The 20,440-nt window shown below is 46.3% G+C and overlaps 1 protein-coding gene across 3 annotated transcripts in view; it reads left to right on the forward strand.

The window, feature by feature from the left end:
- The window catches only part of LOC134410546 (carbonic anhydrase 15-like), a 32,440-nt gene extending 25,320 nt beyond the window's left edge, over positions 1-7,120 (forward strand). For 2 of the 3 annotated variants that reach the window (XM_063143861.1, XM_063143862.1), the window contains exons 4-8: positions 813-973; positions 3,171-3,263; positions 4,283-4,349; positions 5,314-5,480; positions 6,702-7,120. In XM_063143861.1, the coding sequence (XP_062999931.1) occupies positions 813-973; positions 3,171-3,263; positions 4,283-4,349; positions 5,314-5,480; positions 6,702-6,914 (701 nt within the window). In that variant the 3' untranslated portion in view covers positions 6,915-7,120. The remainder of the gene's footprint in view (positions 1-812; positions 974-3,170; positions 3,264-4,282; positions 4,350-5,313; positions 5,481-6,701) is intronic. The other variant, XM_063143863.1, reaches the window with a different exon arrangement.
- Positions 7,121-20,440: the final 13,320 nt, after the last annotated feature.

Here is a 20,440-nt window from a genome sequence, read left to right on the forward strand (position 1 = left end):
TATTCTGCTTGCATTTTTTTTACTGTAGTTTTAAGCTTCTATATATTATCCCGGGGCTGTGCACATGCCTCTTGATTCACTTTCTGCTTGTGCTTTCTTTATGGAATTGCGATTGGCTCAATTACACGAGCGGCCCCATGGTTTGAATTGAATGCTTCCTCTCTCTGGATGCTCCATTCACATCCATTGAGACAGCGCCATCTAGTGATGGAATTATTGTGCTGAGTTTACACACTAGAAGAACCTGCTTTTCCTGGATATTACCACATTACCTGTGGTTCTTTTAAAAGTGGGATTTCCAAAGGATAGGGTGGGAGACGTACTGGTTGTTGACAAGGTCATGTAATGAACATGCAAACCTCCGTGCAATAAATTGTTCATTTAGAGGAGCCCTCAGAGTTAAATGCCTTGTGATCCAGGCACAGATTGCTGGCACAACATTAATGCATCTGCTCCCTGCTTTGTATTTCCCTGCTAACTGAGCTCTTCCCTGCATCTCCCTATGTTTGATTTTGGCCTGCTTGCTGACCTTGCTTTTGAAATTATCCTTGAGACTGAATTGCTGGAGCTCTGCTCCACCAGCCCTGGGAGCAGGACAAGTAGTGTCTGAGGTACCCTGCTCATCAAATACATCTCTCACCTTGCCCACAGGGCGTCCTTGTTGACTCAGTCTTCATGGTACCCAGAATTTGATCAGTTCCCTTCCAGCAGATGGAAGGGAGAGAAAGCCTAGCAGCATCTGTAAGTCTGGCCAAGAACTGCCGTATCTGTCTCTCAACTGTAGTTTTTGGTTGCCTGGCTCTCCTTTGCAGTCATAATGAACCTGGACGGAGCCTCGACCGCAGAACAAATCAACATCACCAAAGGAGGACTCCAGGACAAGTACCGAGCCTTGCAGTTCCACTTCCACTGGGGGGACCTCAACCGAAACGGCTCTGAGCACACGATCGACAGGCGCCAGTACCCCATGGAGGTGAGCTGAGCTTTCAGACTTTTGTTTTTTGTTAGGGTATTGCAGTGTTTAGACCTAGGAGGAAGAGAGAACTGAACTTATTTGGGTCAGCCCATTGGACAGCTCCTTTAGAGTTCTGGCTGGTTCTGACTGAAACCCAGCCCACTGAAATTGGAGCTACCAGGCTCCACTGCTAGGTAGAGGCATCGTTGGCCATGATGTGGAGACTTGTCCTAGGAACACCCGAAATTGACTTTAGACCTCTTCAGGCTATTTGTCCTTCTTTTTTTGGGGGGGGGGGCGGGCGGGGGAATAATATATTTATTTATTTTTCCAGTATATACATATAAACAAATGTTCATACATAAATACATGTTCATTATACAGTAACCATTTTTACCACCCAAAGTTATAAACATAATTACTTTTCATTTCAGCTTTCATTTTTTATCCCTTTTATCCCGTTCCCTCCCTATTCCCTCTCCCCTGCCTGGTACATTTCTCATAAATTGTCCCATTTCTTTTTCTGGAATGTTATATCACTTCTGTTTATCTCTTCCTTTATTATTTTTTAGTTATTTTCTAACCTTCTTTTCAGGAGTCCCGGAGCGTCCTATAGGCCTCTGCTACAGTTGTTCTGTTTATTTCTTTCTTCATATATTCTTTATATTTTTGCCAATCTCTTTTAAAGTTATCTTTTTATTTTATTCCTCTTGGTAATTGTAATTTCTGTGTCAATTTTTCACTAATTGCTATTTCCCAAATTTCCCTTTTCCATATAGCTACTATCAGCATCTTTGCTGTTTTCCAGTTACTTGCTATTAATTGCCTTGCTATTTGTCCTTCTATCCCAGTGTTGGCTACTCTGACTGGTAGCAGCACTCCATGAGCTCAGGCAGAGTCCTCCAACTGCTACCTGTTTTTTTTTAATTGGCTGTGTTGACAAATGACACTAAGCCATGGTTTACGTTAATCATGGTTTGTTGCATTTGCCACAAATCACCTTGCAGATGAGCAAACTAACTTTCTTCCCCCTCATCCCATCATCATGCCAAAAACATCTTCAGAATTGTTTTCCCCCCTTCTTGCTGGACACTTCTGTTTCAACAGTAAAAACAAACCAGGGATAAGGCATATTTCTGGGTTTCTATTTCACAACAAGTCATGGTTTAAAAACAAACTTGGCTTTGTAAGCCAGGATCAACCCTGGGTACTATTTGTGGTTTACAGCTGGTTAACAAATCATGGTTTGCTTGTGATGATGAGTCCAGACTAGGGATTTCAGAGAAATCCACAATGGATTCATATGAGTTTGGAATTCCATGACTCTGACCAGAGGATTCTGCAATGGAATGTCTTTTTCTGAGTCATGTGGATTCTGTGGACTTCTGGACTTTTTTTCCCTTCCTCCCTAACTTGCATTAATTCACGTGTGCAAGTCTGCAGCAGCAAAAGTGCACAATAACACAAATAGAATGATATTCTCATAAATCCATAAAACAAACAAACAGATTCTGTCAATGGCAGAATTGACACTACTTTCAACAATTTGAGTGTCTCCTGTCTTGTGCATATGTGGGTGCAAGGATTTGCCCTTTGTTCAAAGACCAGTTAAATGCCATACAGCCACTAATCCCAAATCCATTCTCTGAGTTTTAAATGACAGGCTATCAATTAAGGGAGATCCTAGGGTCCCCCACCTTTTGATCTAGCAAAGGACGGACAAGCCAACCATTCATCGTGTTAGCCAGCTAAATGAAGAAGAGATGAAAGGGCTTTTTATGACCCCAGGATGATAGAGTCATGATGTTTCAATTATTTGAATGCTTAAATAAGGAATTGGAAAACAGGTCTTTGAAATACATGGGTGGCTATTGCCTTGATGCAGCAATCTATCCTTTCAGGGTTAGCATGTTAACACAAGAATAGCACTGTGCATTCATGATCTGTGTACAAAACAATGTAAACTTATGGTTTTTCTTTTCACTGGTGTTGCGCTTTGCCACTTTCCCAAGTGCCCCACAACAATACGCGTGAAGATAGCAAGCCTGCGGTTGGATGCCTTGTCAAAACGTCCACTGTGAGATGCCTCCTCCTCATGGTTCTGACTGAAACCCAGAGTGGATTCACAGCCCCACTGACATCAGAGTCCCCTACTCCACCCCGAGTACATTTTGTTTCAGGTCCCACTTGTAACGTGCTGTTTCTTTTCCTGCAGATGCACCTTGTTCACATGAACACCAAATACAAAACAATCAATGAAGCCAAAGGGCATCCAAACGGACTGGCTGTCTTGAGCTTCTTGTTTAAGGTATGGCGAGAGATGGGGTGTTAAGGCTTAGTGAGTTAGAATCATAGAATCATATAGAGTCATAGAATAGTAGAGTTGGAAGGGGCCTAAAAGGCCATCAAGTCCAACCCCCTGCTCAATGCAGGAATCCACCCTAAAGCATCCCTGACCAATGGTTGTCCAGCCACATCTTGAAGGCCTCTCGTATGGGAGAGCTCACGACCTCCCTAGGTAACTGGTTCCATTGTCGTACTGCTCTAACACACAGTAATTTTTCCCTGATGTCCAGCTGGAATCTGGCTTCCTGAAACTTGAGCCCATTAGTCCGTGTCCTGTACTCTGGGAGGAACGAGAAGAGATCCTGGCCCTCCTCTGTGTGACAACCCTTCAAGTCCTTGAAGAGCGCTATCATGTCTCCCCTCAGTCTTCTCTTCTCCAGGCTAAACATGCCCAGTTCTTTCAGTCTGTAATCATAGGGCTTAGTTTCCCTGAACATCCTCGTTGTCCTCCTCTGAACCCCCTCCAGCTTGTCTGCATCCTTCTTGAAGGGTGGTGCCCAGAACTGGATGCAACACACTTATGAGTTGCTTGTTTTGCCCAGGCTGGGACCCCCTTGCTGGTTAGAAGTGGGATTCTCACTGGGGGCTGGGGCTGGCTAGGGGGGAAGTGTTTATAGCACTCCAACTGTGAGATGGAGTGAGCACCGTCTAATAATAGTGGCCTTGAATGGCTAAGAAATATCTGTTTTGGCCGTTCTCCATCTTGCTTGCTTGGTTGACAAGCCTGACATCACATATGTGGCTACCAGCTGGTTATAACCACATGGGATCAGTTGTGATTGGTTTGGTTGCTCATGGTTGGTGGAGTGAATGGGAAGTGTGTGGGGTTTGGAGCATCTGAGTTTTGTGAGCAGGGGGCGAGTTGTTTGGTGTGGATATGCTTGGATCATTCTGAACCCATGGAGGTAGTGCCTCTCTTCCAGTGATTTGGGGGCAGAAGGAGATATTGAGCAGATTTTTGCTCTCCTTTTTGTAATGCAGGTATCTGATGCTGATAACACCAATTACAACACCATCGTAGCAGGTCTGAAAAACATCTCCCGTCCAGGTGAGCAGCAAGTCCGGGCCGAGCATTGGACACGCTTTGATTTGGTGAACCCGCCACTCCTTGCTGTGATTAGGATGTTTTATTCTCCACTTTTGTGTCCCCTGGAGGTTATATCAGCTCCTTCCTATAGGATGGATTAAAGCTATCACAGAGTTATAACATAAAGGAGGGATAAAGAACTTGGGACCAGGATATCTGGAAGAGCCCATTTCACCTACCAAACTGAGGTCATCTGAGGGCCTGCTCCTGCTGGTTCCACATGGACCTATGCTCCGATTGGTGTCCACCAGGGGAAGAGCCTTCAGTGTGGTGGCCTATTGAATTCCCTGCCTCTGGAGGTCAGGCAGGCACAACTTTATATTCCTTCTGGCACCTCCTGAAAACGTTGTTGTTTCAAGAAGCCTTCCCTTAATGACCAGCCGCAGTTTTATTTGCACTTTATTTCTTTTAAAAATGTACTTTGAATGTGTTTTTATTCTTATTATATTTATTCACCGCTCTGAATTTTTGAATGGGGAGCGGAATATAAATATTATAAATAAATAAATAAAATAATATGTGGCTCTGCCCTGGCAGTTTCTTCTGGGCTGCTTACAAGTAAAACCCAACCTAAGTCTTACTTAGAGTAGGCCCACTGAAATAAATGGGGCTTATATTAATCACGACTTAACATATATTCCATTCATTTCAATTGGTCTCCTCTAAGTAGGACTTAGGTTGGATTTTTCCTGCCTGAAAAATGGAGCGCACACATGCATTCTGTATCCTATCTTTCTCTGGTCTAGTACTGCCACTGTCTGAACCATAGCAGACCTATGAGCAGCCCAGTTAGGCTGGTTAAACCCATCTGTTGTACTGTGTCATGCACAAATTGCAACATTGTAGTTCCCTCCTTCCATTCTTGCATAAGACCGGGAACCATGTTCTTTCCTTTCTGTTGGCCATTTCTGTTTTCCCCCCTTAGACGAATATGTTGAGTTGGCGTCCACGTTTTCTCTGAGTAACCTTCTCCCCAGCATGGCCTCCCTCTCCAAGTATTACCGCTATAAGGGTTCTCTCACCACCCCAAGCTGTGAAGAAGTGGTGACGTGGACCGTGTTTGAAGAAGAAATCCCAATCAGCAAGCAGCAGGTAAGACCTAAACGAAAGGTTCCGTGCCAGCGTCCTGTCACTTTGACAGAACCCCAACCTGGAAATCTCCTGCCCTCGATGAAAATATCCTACATTGTAAATGCAGGAGGAATTCCTTCTTTCTTTTTAATTCCAGAATCCATTTAGTTTAGGCCAACTCAAAGACCACGACAACTATGCCAGCTTTTGAGATATATAGATCTCTTTGTCAGGCAAGATGTTACAAACAGCAAGGTGGGGGGAAGGCTGAGTGGATGATGTAGTCAGGTTGTCTGCATAGGCAGAATCTTAGCATGCATGCTTAGATGGGGGGAAAAGGCCTACAATGCCCAGCATCCTCAGCCAGCCATGCACGTATGAGGAATTCCTTTCAGTTCAATTTTGATCAAGATTTACCCAGTTTGTCCCTTCCATCTGGGACAATCTGCGGACGAAGTCCGAAAGTTTCCAAACTTGCAAGGTGATTCACGGACCAAAAGCTATTGCATTGGACAGCTGGTTGAAACATGTGCATGAAAGAAATGGGCACGTTTGGGAAATGCACGCAAATACGCACACACTAATTTGGCGGTATTGTGGGGAATACAAATTGGCAGCCGGACTTCCAACGCAGTTTCTTCTGACGTTGTCTGCAACGGCAGGAAAATAAAGTCTTAGGAAATAAAATATAGAAGTTGTGCTACTACCGCTGCTAATGGCAAGCCCTCCTTGTGAGAAACCATTGGGCCATTTCTCCTTTCCCTGGCTGGTATTTGGTAAAACGGTCTACAAAAACGGGAGAATTTTGGGAGGCCATTTTCGTGGAGCTCAGACACTGGATCACAACCAAGGTGAGTTCTCCAGAGGTTAAGCCCCTCTGATTATGTCTGATGGAATTTGCTACCTCAAGATGTAGCGATGGCCACCGATTTGGATGGGGTTAGACAAATCCATGGAATAGCAGGCTACCAATGGCTGCTAGTCCTGATGGCTATATGCTACCCCCCGGTATCAGAGGCAGTATATCTATGTACACCAGTTGGTGGGGAATATGGGTGGAAGGGTACTGTTGCACTTGGGTCCTGCCTGTGGCCTTCTCATGGACAGCTGGTTGGCCACTGTGTGAAGAAAATTCTGGATTAGATGGACCCTTGGTCTGATCCAGCAGGGCTCTTCTGATGTTCTTATATCTGCATGCAGCCTCAAATGACTGTCAAAGGATTCTCTTTTTCCTCCATTCAGCTGAATGAGTTTGTGAACACCATTTACTTCAAAAATGTCGGAATGACGACGCTGAAAATGACCAACAACTTTCGTCCTCCTCAACCTCTTAACAGCCGGAACGTCTACGCATCTCGAGATGCCACCGTTAGCTACGGCTCTCCACTTTCTTCCAATCTACTTTTTACTCTGCTTTGGGCGTTTGGGGCTGGCCAGTTCTCCGGCACCTCCTAGCTGTCTTGGTGAATTGTCAAGGGCAATCATGTTAGATTGGTACTTCACGGTGCCTTCATTTCCACGCTTCTTCACTGTGATCCTTTTCTAGCCGCTGTGTTGAATGATGCATGACTTGAAAACAAAATGGCAGGCGAGGGAGGATCCAAAACCGGACTGCTGCATTTTGTTGATTTTGGAAAAGTAGCTTTCATTCTCCTGAGATGTACCTGTGCTCAACGCATGAGTAGTTTCTGCTGAAATCGAAGGGATCCACCACGCAAGTTGAGTCAGTGTTGGGTTGAGAATTGTTCAAACGTTCTTTGCCAGTTGTGGGATCATGACGCACACAATGCACCTTTTCATCGGAATGTGAGAAAAATGCTTAAATGGTGCAAATGGAAGATATGATAAATAAATCCAGAGTTCTTAATTTTTCCATGATGGGGTTCAAGGTCGCCATTATTCCTAACAAAAAGTATTCACCAGTTGCTGGGGAACATGGGTGGGAGGGTGCTATTGCACTGTGTCCTGGTTTGTTGGTCCCTGGCCGACGGCCACTGAGTGACCAGATCATAGAATCATAGAATAGCAGAGTTGGAAGGGGCCTACAAGGCCATCGAGTCCAACCCCATGCTCAATGCAGGAATCCACATTCAAGCATCCCTGACAGATGGCTGTCCAGCTGCCTCTTGAATGCCTCTAGTGTGGGAGAGCCCACCACCTCCCTAGGTCATTGGTTCCATTGTCGTTCTGCTCTAACAGTCAGGAAGTTTTTCCTGATGTCCAGCCGGAATCTGGCTTCCTGTAACTTGAGCCTGTTATTCCGTGTCCTGCACTCTGGGAGGATTGAGAAGAGATCCTGGCCCTCCTCTGTGTGACAACCTTTGAAGACTTTGAAGAGTGCTCCAGTGATCCAGCAGGGCACTTCTTAAGTTCTTATTAAATGTTTAACTACAATGGCTGATCCACAATCTAATGGTAGGACTCTGTTGTGCTGCTGAATTGGTGAATGAACTTCTGAGAGCAATCTGAATTTCACCTTGTGCACCAGGCTGTCCCCTTGCCTTACTCAGGAGTCCAGAATGGGACACAAAGGAGTTAGAAAATGTTGAGGTTGCATCAAAACTCTTCCTCAAACTAAGAAGCAAAGCGAACAAAAACCGGGGGGGGGGAGTGTAGAAGGGGGGGGGTAGAGAAAAGCATGTTACGGAACAAGATGCAGAAGCCAGAGCCTGCATTTTCCGAGAGTGCCTGATGTTATGCTGTGATTTAAGAGAGACTTGAAATAGGAACTGTCCAATGGGGACATCTTGCATATTAACCTTGCAGTTGCTTAGCAATAATAGCAAGATTTGTGTGTGCCAGGAATCCGTGAGTAAGGGTGGTGGAAGATTCTAAGCTCGGGTGTCCTTGGATCATAGACGTCTGCAATCTAGTTTTGTACGGAACACCCCGGGGCCAGTACAAATTTCTATGTGTCGACCGGCTTTTCCAGAAACGCACGAATTTTGTGGATTTGTGGTCCATTTTTTTTTAAAAAAACTTTCCAGAATTTTAAGCAAATTCAGTTGTGAAAAAATGTGTAAAATAAACACTGACCCCAAATGGACTTCCCCCCTGTAGGCTAAAGCATAAAAATATGCATTTTGCATGGGGAGGATTCACGTATTTGCATCAGTGCGAATTTGGGCAAGTGCAAATTCGTGCAAATTCTGGAAATGAGGAAAAAATCCGATTCCAGCAATGAAACGAAAAACACCTGACAATCTGTGAAAAGCAGACGGAATTGACTTTACAAAATCTGTACCATCCTTGTTGTATCTAACAATTTAATTTCCTACATCTCCTTTCTAAATTCCAACCTTGGAAGTTCGCATCCTTTGCTTTGCTTTGGCTGCTCCCCTCAAGGCGTTTTCACCTTTTGTTCCATGGAATTTAAATTTCAAAGCTCTATTGAGAAGGAAAATCCCATTCAGAAAAGCAAAACAACAGGCTATTCTCCTCCACCTACCCAAGGCAATTCAGCTCTTCTACAAATGGCAAACCGGTTAAGGAGACACTGCAATTTCCCCTTTTGTTCTTCCTAATTGCAGGTTTAAATTTAGCGCTGAGAAAATTGAGTTAAAATTAGCTCTGGGAAAGGCCAACCAGTTCTTAATACGTATAGTACAGAAACACAATACCTACACAGTGCTTGCAAATAAAACTTCTTCTGAGTGGTTGTTTTGATTTGTTTAGATCATAAGCTCAATAGCCCTGGTTCTAATTACAACTGTATACCTCTTTAAGGTGTGGATGAGATTTGACGAGGGAGTATAATTGGTATTTCTACACCCACTCTCTCTCTGATCTCCTATTATTATTTCTTCTTCTTCTTCTTCTTCTTCTTCTTCTTCTTCTTCTTCTTCTTCTTCTTCTTCTTCTTCTTCTTCTTCTTCTTCTTCCTCCTCCTCCTCCTCCTCCTCCTCCTCCTCCTCCTCCTCCTCCTCCTCTTCTTCTTCTTCTTCTTCTTCTTCTTCCTCCTCCTCCTCCTCCTCCTCCTCCTCCTCCTCCTCCTCCTCCTCCTCCTCCTCCTCCTCTTCTTCTTCTTCTTCTTCTTCTTCTTCTTCTTCTTCTTCTTCTTCTTCTTCTTCTTCTTCTTCTTCCCTCTCCCTCCCTCTCTCTCTCTCTCTCTAATTAAAATTTTATTGTAACATTTCAACAAAACAAAACAAAAAGGAGACAAATAGAAAAAAGTGTGGATGCATAGATTTGAATATATCAATTTCAGTGCATGCATGTGAAATGTATCTGTGTGTGTATATATAAAAATGCAGCTTTCTAAGAAGTATACATAAACTTCTACAAAAGCAGACCAAATATCCATATAGGTATCTCTACACCACCCGTTCAAATATTGAAAGCGCTGGAAGGTCTTCGAACCATTGCATTATGGGAGTCATTGCATTATAAGAGCTGCCAGGTTTTTTTTAAAAAAATGGATCCGGTTCACAAATTGATATATCTTTTTAAAAAGACTCCGAAATGAGCCTTTCGGTGCGAGAACTCAACAGCTCAATTACGCTTGGAGCCATTCAGCATCTGTCACTTTGCTGCTCCTAGCAGCCTCCCGACACAATGATTGAAGTGACTTGACATGACGTCGCCAAGCGTTTGACGGAACAGACACAAAAGCAGCAGGAGCCGTCCCTGCCTTCTCAGTCAGCCGGAGGGGACGCTTGTGTGACGTCTTGACAGTCGCTGATCTCTGCAAGGTTTCTGATGGGTATGGAAAAGGGAATTCGGGGGCAAAAAGGCAGCCTCTTCTCAAAGTTAAAAAAAGATCTCGGATAAGTTCTTGCCCTGTCATTTGCATGCTCGACAGGACTTAAATGGAACTCCCTCCCAGAGCTCATACTGGTGCTAAATACCTCTTTTCTTCTTGATGGGATCATTCATAGGGCTGTGCATGGACCCCCTGATCTGCTTCGTGGCCCGATCTGGAACTTCCAGATCGGGCCCGATCCTCTTCAGGCCGATCCTCTTGTCCCTCGTACCGCTCTGTGGAGTGACATCCAGCTTTGCCACCGGTGCTGCATGGATGGTGCCAAGTAAGCTAACCCCCCACCCCCTTACCTGTGTGCGTCGTCATGGGCTTCAATTGAGGCCCTGGCTTGAAGCCAGAAGAGGCCTTGGCCTTCACTTCCGGCCTCAACCAGGGCCTCAATTGAAGCCCACGATGGACACAGGTAAGCCTCCGTCCTCCCTGCCCCTTACCTGGCTCCACTGCTGTCGCCGCTGCATGGACAGTGGCGCCAGGTAGGCCACCCCCCCACCCCCTTACCTGCATCTGTCGTGGGCTTCAATTGATGCCCCGGCTTGAAGCTGGAAGAGGCCTCGGCCTTCACTTCCGGCTTCAACCGGAGCCTCAATTGAAGCTCGCGATGGACCGCAATGGATGCAGGTAAGGCTTCCTCCTCCCTGCCCCCTTACCTTGCTCCGTCGCCACCGGCGCCAGATAGGCCAACCCCCCGCCCCCTTACCTGCGTCCATCGCGGTCCGTCACAGGCTTCAATTGAGGCCCCGGCTTCAAGCGGAAGAGAAGGCTGCGGCCTCTTCCACTTGAAGCTGGGGCCTCAATTGAAGCCCACGATGGACACAGGTAAACCTCCCTCCTCCCTGCCCCCTTACCCGGCTCCATCGCCGTCACTGCAGGGACTGTGGCGGTGGCAGTGCCAGATGAGTCCCCTCCCCCACTTACTTGTCTGGAGCTCTGGATTGAGGCGATCCTCTTTGCCTCGATCCACAGCCCCCCCGATTCTCTTCGCCTCCGCCTTTTCCGGAGGCGAATCAGGCCGCCTCGCTATTGCTTCTCCGACCCGAAGAGAAGCAGAGCACAGCCCTTATTATTTGGTCTTGCTGGCTCTTGCTAAAAAGGCAGTTAGCAGAGGCAGAACGGAATGAGCATTTACCAGTCTCCCATGCACACAAAAAGAGACCACACTCTTCTTCAGTGAAGAAAAGATAAAACAGTGTACTCATAATATCGTCTTGCATATAACACAGTTTCAAAGAAAGTTTGTTCAGACCATATCTTTGTTAGGAACATAGGAAGAAGCCTTATAGTGGGTCAGACCCTTGGTCCATCTAGCCTAGGGTGACCAAATGGAAAGGAGGACCGGGGTCCTGTATCCTTAACAGTTGCATAGAAAAAGGAATTTCAGCAGGTGTCATTTGTATATATGGAGAACCTGGTGAAATTCCCTTTTCATCACCACAGTTAAAGGGTGCTAATCAGGGAAGGGGGAGAAATTAATTTCATCCACATTTTAAGGCAGACCTCCCTAATTTGCACATGTCAAACTGATATGAGAACCAGAAACACAGTTATCCTTCTGTATTCACACTTCTCTGAATTTTGCAATGGCGTCCTCCAATAATAATAATAATAATAAAAAACACCAATAAAAAGTGTACAGAAATACATATATTAGCAAAAAGGGCACACAAGCATGTACACACGATATACAAAAATGCACGACGTTAGGGGAAACGGCTCGCAAAAAAAAAAAAAAAAAAAAAAAAAGTGTGTTCCAGGCCAAAAATGCATTCCCAAATCTAAATATTAGGAGAGATGTAGATGATAGCCTAGTACTTTAAGGAAAAAGGGGGCAAACTGATTCACAAGTGATGGAAGACATTTAATGTGGGGAAAACCAGAATCTGAAAGGAACTGCAATTGACAACTTTGTCCATGCCTACTCCTTGATAGCTTTCTGTTTCACAAGAAGCAGCTGCTGAGCTGCTTATTGGATTGGGGGCCCTGGTTGTGCTGGGGACTGTCTTGATGATGGTGCATTGGTGCTGTGAGCCTTCACACACACACACCCCTCCGGGCGTTTGTGCTCCTGCAGGGTTGTCCCCACGCGAAGGAGCAAGCGCAGGTGTGGCCATCCACAAAGCACCTGTTTCCCAGAAAGCAAAGCAGTGAGGCTGGAAGAAAAGTAACTCACCCCAATTCTTTGGAGAATTCGGGGGAAGAGCTCTGGACAATTCAGGATGGATAGGAAACTACAGCTCCCACGTTTCTTGGCAGGAAAGGATGCTCGCCTCCAGGTTAAAGGTAATTTTTAAGGGGAAATTTTCCTAGCAGATGGGCAGGGGTGAGTGGACTGGCAGAAAGGATGAAGGCTTACAGGTGGTGATGCTGGCAGAGGTGAAAGTATTATAGGCCATGGCCAAACTTCAGAAAAGGTTTGGGCTTGATTCATAATGGCCCTTGGATTTCCAAAGGATGCGTCTGTGTTGCGGGGAGGGAATTTCATAATCTATATCCTGCTTTATTGGCTCTGCACAGCGTGTTCTGTGAAGAGTGACAGAAATTCTCCTCTTGATCTATTATGCCCCCGGGGACATGCAGGCACTCTTAACTGATGTGATAGAAACACATCAGCAATGACACATCAAAGCAATTAAGCGCTGTAAAAGAGGGGTACAGCACTGACCCAGCGGGGTGATTTCCAGAGCTAGAACCGGACTAACCGGGTCACTTCTGGAGCTGGATGAATCTTGGCACATGGAAATTCATCTCCATTTGCCTCGCTGTGGGTTCTGGCCCCTCCTAGCCCCATGGATTGGCTGTTTTGTTTCCAGATCTCACACTGGAATGAGAAAGACTTAAGAACATAAGAAGAGCCCTGCTGGATAAGACCAAGGGTCCATCTAGTCCAGCACTCCATTCACACAGTGACCAACCAGGCAGGACATGGTGCAACAGCACCCTCCCACCCATGTTCCCCAGCAACTGGCACACAGGCTTTTTGCCTCAAATACTGGAGAGAGCACATAACCGTCAGGGCTAGTAGCCATTGAGAGCCTTTGCCTCCAGGAATTTATCCAACCCCCTTTTGAAGCCAACCAGATTGGTGGCCATCACGACATCTTGTGGTCGGGAGTTCCATATGACACATTATTGATGCGATGGTTTGGAGAGATCATTCTGGAGCACAATTTCTTTTTGTTTCAACCACCATGGTGGGGGGAATAACAACAATATGATCCAAGTGATTCACTTACACACACACACATGGTTAGAGCTTCTGTGCATTATCTTAGAGCTTCTCTAAAAGTGAAATCAGACCTCAGGCGGAAAGATTCTCCCCATCCCTGGGCTATATACAGTAGGGATGTGCTCCGCTTCTCTTCGGTTCAGAGAAGCAGGAGCGAGGCGGCCTAATTCGCCTCCGAAAAAGGCGGAGGCGAAGAGAGTCAGGGGGGCTGCGGATCGAGGCGAAGAGGATCGCCTCAATCCGGAGCTTCGCCTGCAGGTAAGTGCGGGGGAGGGGGACTAATCTGGCGCTGCCGGCGCCGCCGGCGCCGCCATCCATGTGGCGGTTGCAGCAGTGCCAGGTAAGGGAGCAGGGAGGAGGGACGCTTACCTTCCTCCGTCGCGGGCTTCAATTGAGGCCCCGGTTGAAGCCGGAAGTGAAGGCCGAGGCATCTTCTGGCTTCAACTGGGGCCTCAATTGAAGCCTGCGATGGAGGAAGGTAAGGAGGTGGGGTGGGTGGGTGGCTAATCTTGCGCTACCGCCGCCGCCCATATAGTGATGGCGGCGAAGCCGGATCTCGCTTCGCTGAGCGGAGCGGGAGACGGGTGGAGCAGCACGAAGAGGATCGGATTGGGGGGTCCGTGCACACCCCTAATATACAGTTTTAGTCTAAGGAGTCTACTCTTAAGTTGGACTAACCTTGCATACTACCCTTGGTGCTATATTGCCTGGAATGAAGGACATAGGGATGAATCTCTAACTATTTCCATACACAACTCCAAGCCAGTGTTCCTTCCCATCACTGAATACAATCTTGGGTTCTGCGAGTAGAAGCCTTTTGCCCCATCATGTAAACCAATGGATAACTGCATCAACAGAAAGACTGGAATTACCGGATGCAAAACAGACCGCTACGTGTGAACGTCCTGCGTTCAGAAAGACCGTTAACAGCGTTGTGCAAAATGACAACTAGAAAACAAGGAAGATGTCAGTGTGGCTGCCTTTAATTAAAACTTGAGTTAGCTAACGACACAGTCATGGTTGTGACAGCGTTTTCATTTTTGCATTTTGTAATTTGGGTTCATATACAGCTCAAGTCCGCGCTCGGCTACGATGAAACGTCTTGTCTCTCGCGCCCCCTAATTTAACTTCCTGGATACAATGCGGGGAAGAGTTGAAGCGCTTTCTTCTGCAAGCTGTGCCCACGTTCTTTTCGACTGAAGCCTTCATCAGAAAGTCTTTGCCAAAACGTTTTTGTAGTCCTCATGAAGATAACGAGGACTAGAAACTTCTCTTTTAAACAAAGCAAATGTCTGTGAGAGCAGCAGTGGGCAACTGCAGGAGGTCCATTTCCCCACCCCGCACGCCATGAGGCACCACCCATCCACCCATCCATCCATGCCATCTCTAGCACTACCGAACCCCAAAAGGATGTTATTTTGCATGCTAAATCTTACCCCTTTGGTGCTCTGTAGTGTCCTGTAAAAATATGTTTTAAATCCTGCATTTGGGGTGGGGTGGGCCCCAGCCTAGCCTGCATGGGGTTTGCAGGCCCCATGTAATCCACCCCTGCCATAGAGAGTCCGTAAATGGCCGCTACAGTCCTATTGTTTCAAGAATAACGCTTTGTTCACAAATCCTTCAAACGTATAGAAAAGGCCTCTAGGTTTCAGCGGCAGCAAACATTGGCCGGAAACAAAAGCAGCCTTGAGGCTTTGCAAGTGATACATTATATTTTTTTTTACGCAGCCGGGATAGAGAAAAAGACAACCAGCAGCGTCTAAGAGTCCTTGCCTTTCACTACGTCGGTCCCCAGGAAGTTGACTGCGTGGGCTGCATACACTTGCAGCGTTGCTGTCTGCTTGGCAAGTGTATATATCCTTCAGCCCCCGTTTGTGTGTGCTCATCAGCCTCCCGGCGGTTTGTTATCCAGCGCTGTATTTACTTGTCACAAGATGGCCTTTTATTTCTTTTTAAGTGCCGATCACTTTAAAAGTGCATAGGGCTGGAACTAACGATGCCTCTCGCTGCGAGGCGATTCGGCAGGGATGTCAAGCAGCCGGCAGATTAAGAAAAGGAAAAAAAAAATCAACTTGGAAGTTATTGCTCGAGCCGCAAAGCAACAGTGGACAGAGAATCTCACTTGCAGCCACCCAAAATAGAGGCTATTTTCGCAGGCCAGGGTGGACCCAGAGCATGCCTTGCTAATATATGACCGGTGGTCTCTCAGAGCAGGGGTGTAGTGGATCCATGGTTCACAGGGACGCAGCCGGAGGACTTTTAATTAGCAGGGTTGCTGATGTTTTATGCCAACTCCCTCCTCTCATGTTCCTTGTTCCTTCTGAGCTTAGTTGCAGTCCTCACAGTGGGTGAGGTGTGGGGTGGGCAGACAGATTTCCACACCAACAATATATAGATATGAACTATCCCTGTTGTAAGGCAAAGCTTGTATGCAAAGATGGGCTGTTCTTGATAAGCAGGTATTATTATTATTATTGTTATTATTATTATTATTTATATAGCACCATCAATGTACATGGTGCTGTATGTCTTCTAAAAGGTACCAGTACTTAGTTATGGTCTCTCTGATTTTATGAGTGTAGCCGTCGTATGAGAGGGGGAATAACCATTCTCTCCAGGGGTTGCTTAGATCTAGCTTGCAAAAGTTCACCCCTGTCCCTGCTGAGGGCCCTCTATTTAGCTGTTTTCAGGAGTTTTTCCGGATAACCCCTCTGTTGCAATTGGGCGATAAGTAGGTTAGCCCGTTCACAATAGTCCAGACACATGAAATGCAACTCACCTTACTCACAAATATTGAGACTATGTAGGAATTGCAGTAGTACACAGGACTGTTGTAAACAGGCTAACCGACTTATCGCCCAATTGCAGCAGAGGGGTTATCCGAAGAAACTCTTGAAAACAGGAGTGAACTTTTGCAACCTAGATCTAAGCATGGAGAGAATGGTTATTCCCCTCTCATATGACGGCAACACTCATAAGGCAAAGCTTGAACAGGCCATGAAGACCCTGTAGCGTTATAAGAGAGCGACTTCTGGTAGAGTTGAAAATGGCTAGAAAAAGCTTGTTGATCTGGATCGACACGGCTGCCTGCAATTTTTGGCTTCTCCTTGGGGACGTGACTCCAGAGGCTTCCGCAATGAGCACCTCCGTTTTGAAATTTATCACTGCACCACCGTCCATAAGAATGAACTATCACCTGACCAGGTAGCCAAAGCTCATAGGTAAGGAATGTCCATCTCCTCCTTGTCTCATGCAACTCCTCAATCTCTGCTATATGGAGAAATCTGAGCTGGTTAGTGAGGTTTGCCTTCACTGCCCCCGCATGGTGGATGGGTCTCCATTGTCCTGGAGGCTACTTTGCTGCTGTACTTCCCATTCATGGTATAGGTTCTGGGAGCCGGAGGTGGCATGGGCTTTGTGGGGTGCTTCTTGGTGGCCGCCTTGGAGAGGACCGCCGGTGGGAGGGTGATGCTTTTTGCCTGCATCGGCTCCACAGGGTCCGAATTCGATCGGGACAAACTGGCAAAGAAGCCATCTTTGGCTGTCATGGTGGTCACGGCTCGGAGCTTGGCTTGGGTTCTGCTGGTGATGGGGAGGGGGTGGAGGGTCGGCACTGACCAGGATTTGAATTTCTCTTCCAGGGAGATCTTGCTCCCTGGCTTTCCACCCTGGGAGAGCCTGCAGTGGATTCCCTTCTGTTGGTCGAGGGCGTTCTCATCTAGTTCCTCAAGGGGGCTCAGGTCCGAGGCCTGGGGAAAGTGTGGCTCGTGATAGGCCTGGAGAGTCTCCCGGAGGCTGCTCAGCTCCTCCACCACTTCCCTCCTCATGGACTCAATGCTGGCTCTTACCTCTCCCTTCAGCACTGCTATCTCCCTTTGCAGCACCTTTCCTACCTCCGTGGGGAGGCCGTTGGAGCAGCCAGATGGATTGCTGCACTGTCCACAGGCTGGGCATTGTCCCTCTGAACCCACGTAGGTGCTTCCTGGAGATCCTCCTTCGCCTCCCTCCACGTGGTCTATCCTCTCCACCAGATCCATCAGCTGAGAACCTGGACTTGGATCCTCTTGCTGTTCCTGGATGGAGAACTGGGCTTGAAGATGACTCCGCAGCTCTGCTAGCCTCTCTTTATCCACACCTTCACCCTCAGTGGTGTCAGAAACCTGGAGAGGAGAAGAACTCCCATCTTGGCTTCCACCTCCCTCATTTTGCTCTTCTCCTGCTTCTGAAGATGCAGAGGATGCCTCCTTTTTCCTCTCCATTCTCCTCTCTCCTTTGCGGGTGCCGGAAGCATCTCCATCCTTCCGCAGCCCCTCAGTTGCTGTGTGAAGGAGGCGGATTTGATTCCAGGGTTTGGAGGCCCCTGAGCTCATCTTGCACCTATGAACGATGTAGCGATGGACAACGGAGCAAGTAATGCTTTCTGCCTGTGCACCAGAGGCTGAATGCTTGAGTGTTATCTAGCTCATCAACAGACGAGAGCTGTGGAAACCTATGGGGAAGGCGAGGTGGGACTTGGGGATGTGGCAAGAAACAATTCTTGTAGCTACTGTAAAGCTTTTGTCTCCAGGACACAGTTTGTAGCCGTGGCGAACTCTCTGGAGACGTTCCTGCTTATGATGGTGAGTACCAGGTAATCTAGGGAAAGGGGGCATATTTGGGAAATTGGGCAGAAGTGGAAGCCAGTTGACAAATCTGTTTTAAAATCTCAGGTCATGTTCTGAGTGCAAATGATGTAAACACCTCGCTGGAGCTAAGCAGAGTTGAGTCTGGACAGTGACTGAATGGGAGACCACTTGGAAACCCTACGTGCACCACCTGAGAGCCATGGTGGAAGACAGGTGGGGATATAAATATACTAATTCCATAAAAGAAATGCAGTTTGTTATTAAAGGAATGTATGCTAGGCCTTTCTGAACATTGCTAGTGTGGTGTAGTGGTTAGACTGTTGGACTGGGAGATGGGAGATCTGGGTTCTAGTCCCCAGTTGGCCACGAAAGCTCATTAAGTGGATTTGGGCCTGTCACAGACTCTCAACCCAACCTACCTCACAGGGTTGTTGTTGTGAGGATAAAATAGTGAGGAGGAGGGTTATGTATCTCCCACCAATCAGCTTCACTTCCCAGGAGATGCCAACCCCTGCGGGAAAAGGACACTGCCCCTTTAACATCCAGACACAGCACCTGAGGGGGTGGAGCTTCCAGAAGGACTTACCTAGCTTGGCTATAAATACCTGCCTATCAATACCTGGTTCTACTCAGTCCTGGGCTAACCTGTCAATGTTCTAGCTCCAGGACTGCTGTCCATGGTCCTGAAAACAGCCCATCCAACCGCCTGGACAATGTTGTGTGTATCTTTGCCTGAACTGTTGATGATGAAGCCCAAACGGATCAGGAACTTCTCAAGATGCCCCCTGGTAAAACAAAACAAACAAAAAACCCAGAGTTAAAGTTAACGTGTGTGTGTGTGTGTGTGTCTCCACCTTGTCACTGTTGCAGGGACAAGCTGCTGTCATTTATTGGTCCTTGGACATATTTGCTGTGAAAAATGTGCCGAGGCAAAAGCTTTGGAGAACTGATCACGCATCCCATTGTTGGAATCTGAATGTAACCAACCCAATGACCAGGAGTGCTTCGAAATGCAGTTGTGATTGTGCCTGCCTCATTCATGGAGTTTTATGGGGTGTTATGTAGGGTGTCCCCTGGAATTGAGAAGTCCGCCCTGTTCAATTCTAATTCAGAGAACTTTAAGAACTGTTGTCCACCCACACTTAGTTTTCCACACTAGGGTGAGATGTACAGTATTCCTATTTAAATTATAATCATTATTTGTAAATCCATAAATTAGTGCATGCAAATCTTTGTCCTCTATTGTCTATTTTTTTTAATTATGGATTTACTCTTCTTTATTTTTTTGGCCAATACTTAAGTGGCATTCCTCATTACAAGCCCATCATTATTTCTGTCTGTGACATGTTGGAGGGCCCATAGTAATAATAATTCAATAACAGGCCTGAGTATTCACAGTTTCTCTACTCAAGAAGGCCCTGGGGACCGTCTTCTCTTTGTGTCAGTGGCATGGTTACAATCCGAACCTAAGCTCGGCTGAACCGAAATCATTATACTCTTTGATATATTGTTTGCATCTGGGTGCAGGAGAGTTAATTGGGAGCTGAGGTGCTGTTTTCATTCTTTTCCCTTTGCTGTGGGTTCATTATGAATCCTTGTTGGCCTGTCCTTCTCCCATTTGGGCCTTGGCATTGGCACGGCTGCTCAAAATCCACACAGGACTGTCAAAACTGCAGGTTTCTTCTGGCATATTAATTCTAGAACTTCGAGGGAGAAAACCAGGCAAGAGGCCTGCAGAAACAACATTGTTACCCTGTGACAATAAAAGAGGTATGTGGATAATGTTTCAGGGAACCTGTGTGGCCAGGTGTCTTCTTTTACAGAGGCCAGTCCTCCATTTGAAGGACTGCTCTATTTCAAAAGTATCCTCAGTTTGAAGGGCTGAGATAAAGAACCATCCAAGACACTAGGGTGAGATTTATTTATATTTTATTTATTAAAACATCGATATCCCAGCCTATGTTACTGAGATCTCAGGGGGACTACAGATAAAATCAACAGTATAAAACAATCAGTAATGTACACAGCTAAAAATGAATTAAACCATTAACAAGCTATATTGCATTTTCAATTTGAATTGTAATAATTATTTCAAAATGTGCATTGATACATATGCATTAGCTTATGCAAAGTTTCTGCAGATAGATTAGGAGGACGATTTTCAGGTGGTCACCCTTTGCCTTGATATCTCAAATTCCTGTAATGAAAGAGAACCCCAATTTTGCTATAGAGTAAATCAGGTACAGGCAGAAGCTAGACTGGGATGTATTGGTCCATGTCTGAGTGATTTGCTGTAGATTGGCAAGGGTTTCTGGTTCCCAATAGTTTAATGAAGGACAAAGGAAATTCACATTTATATATGAAAAGAGAA

Source organism: Elgaria multicarinata, chromosome 18 (genome assembly GCF_023053635.1).
Source record: "Elgaria multicarinata webbii isolate HBS135686 ecotype San Diego chromosome 18, rElgMul1.1.pri, whole genome shotgun sequence".
Lineage (NCBI taxonomy): Eukaryota > Metazoa > Chordata > Lepidosauria > Squamata > Anguidae > Elgaria > Elgaria multicarinata.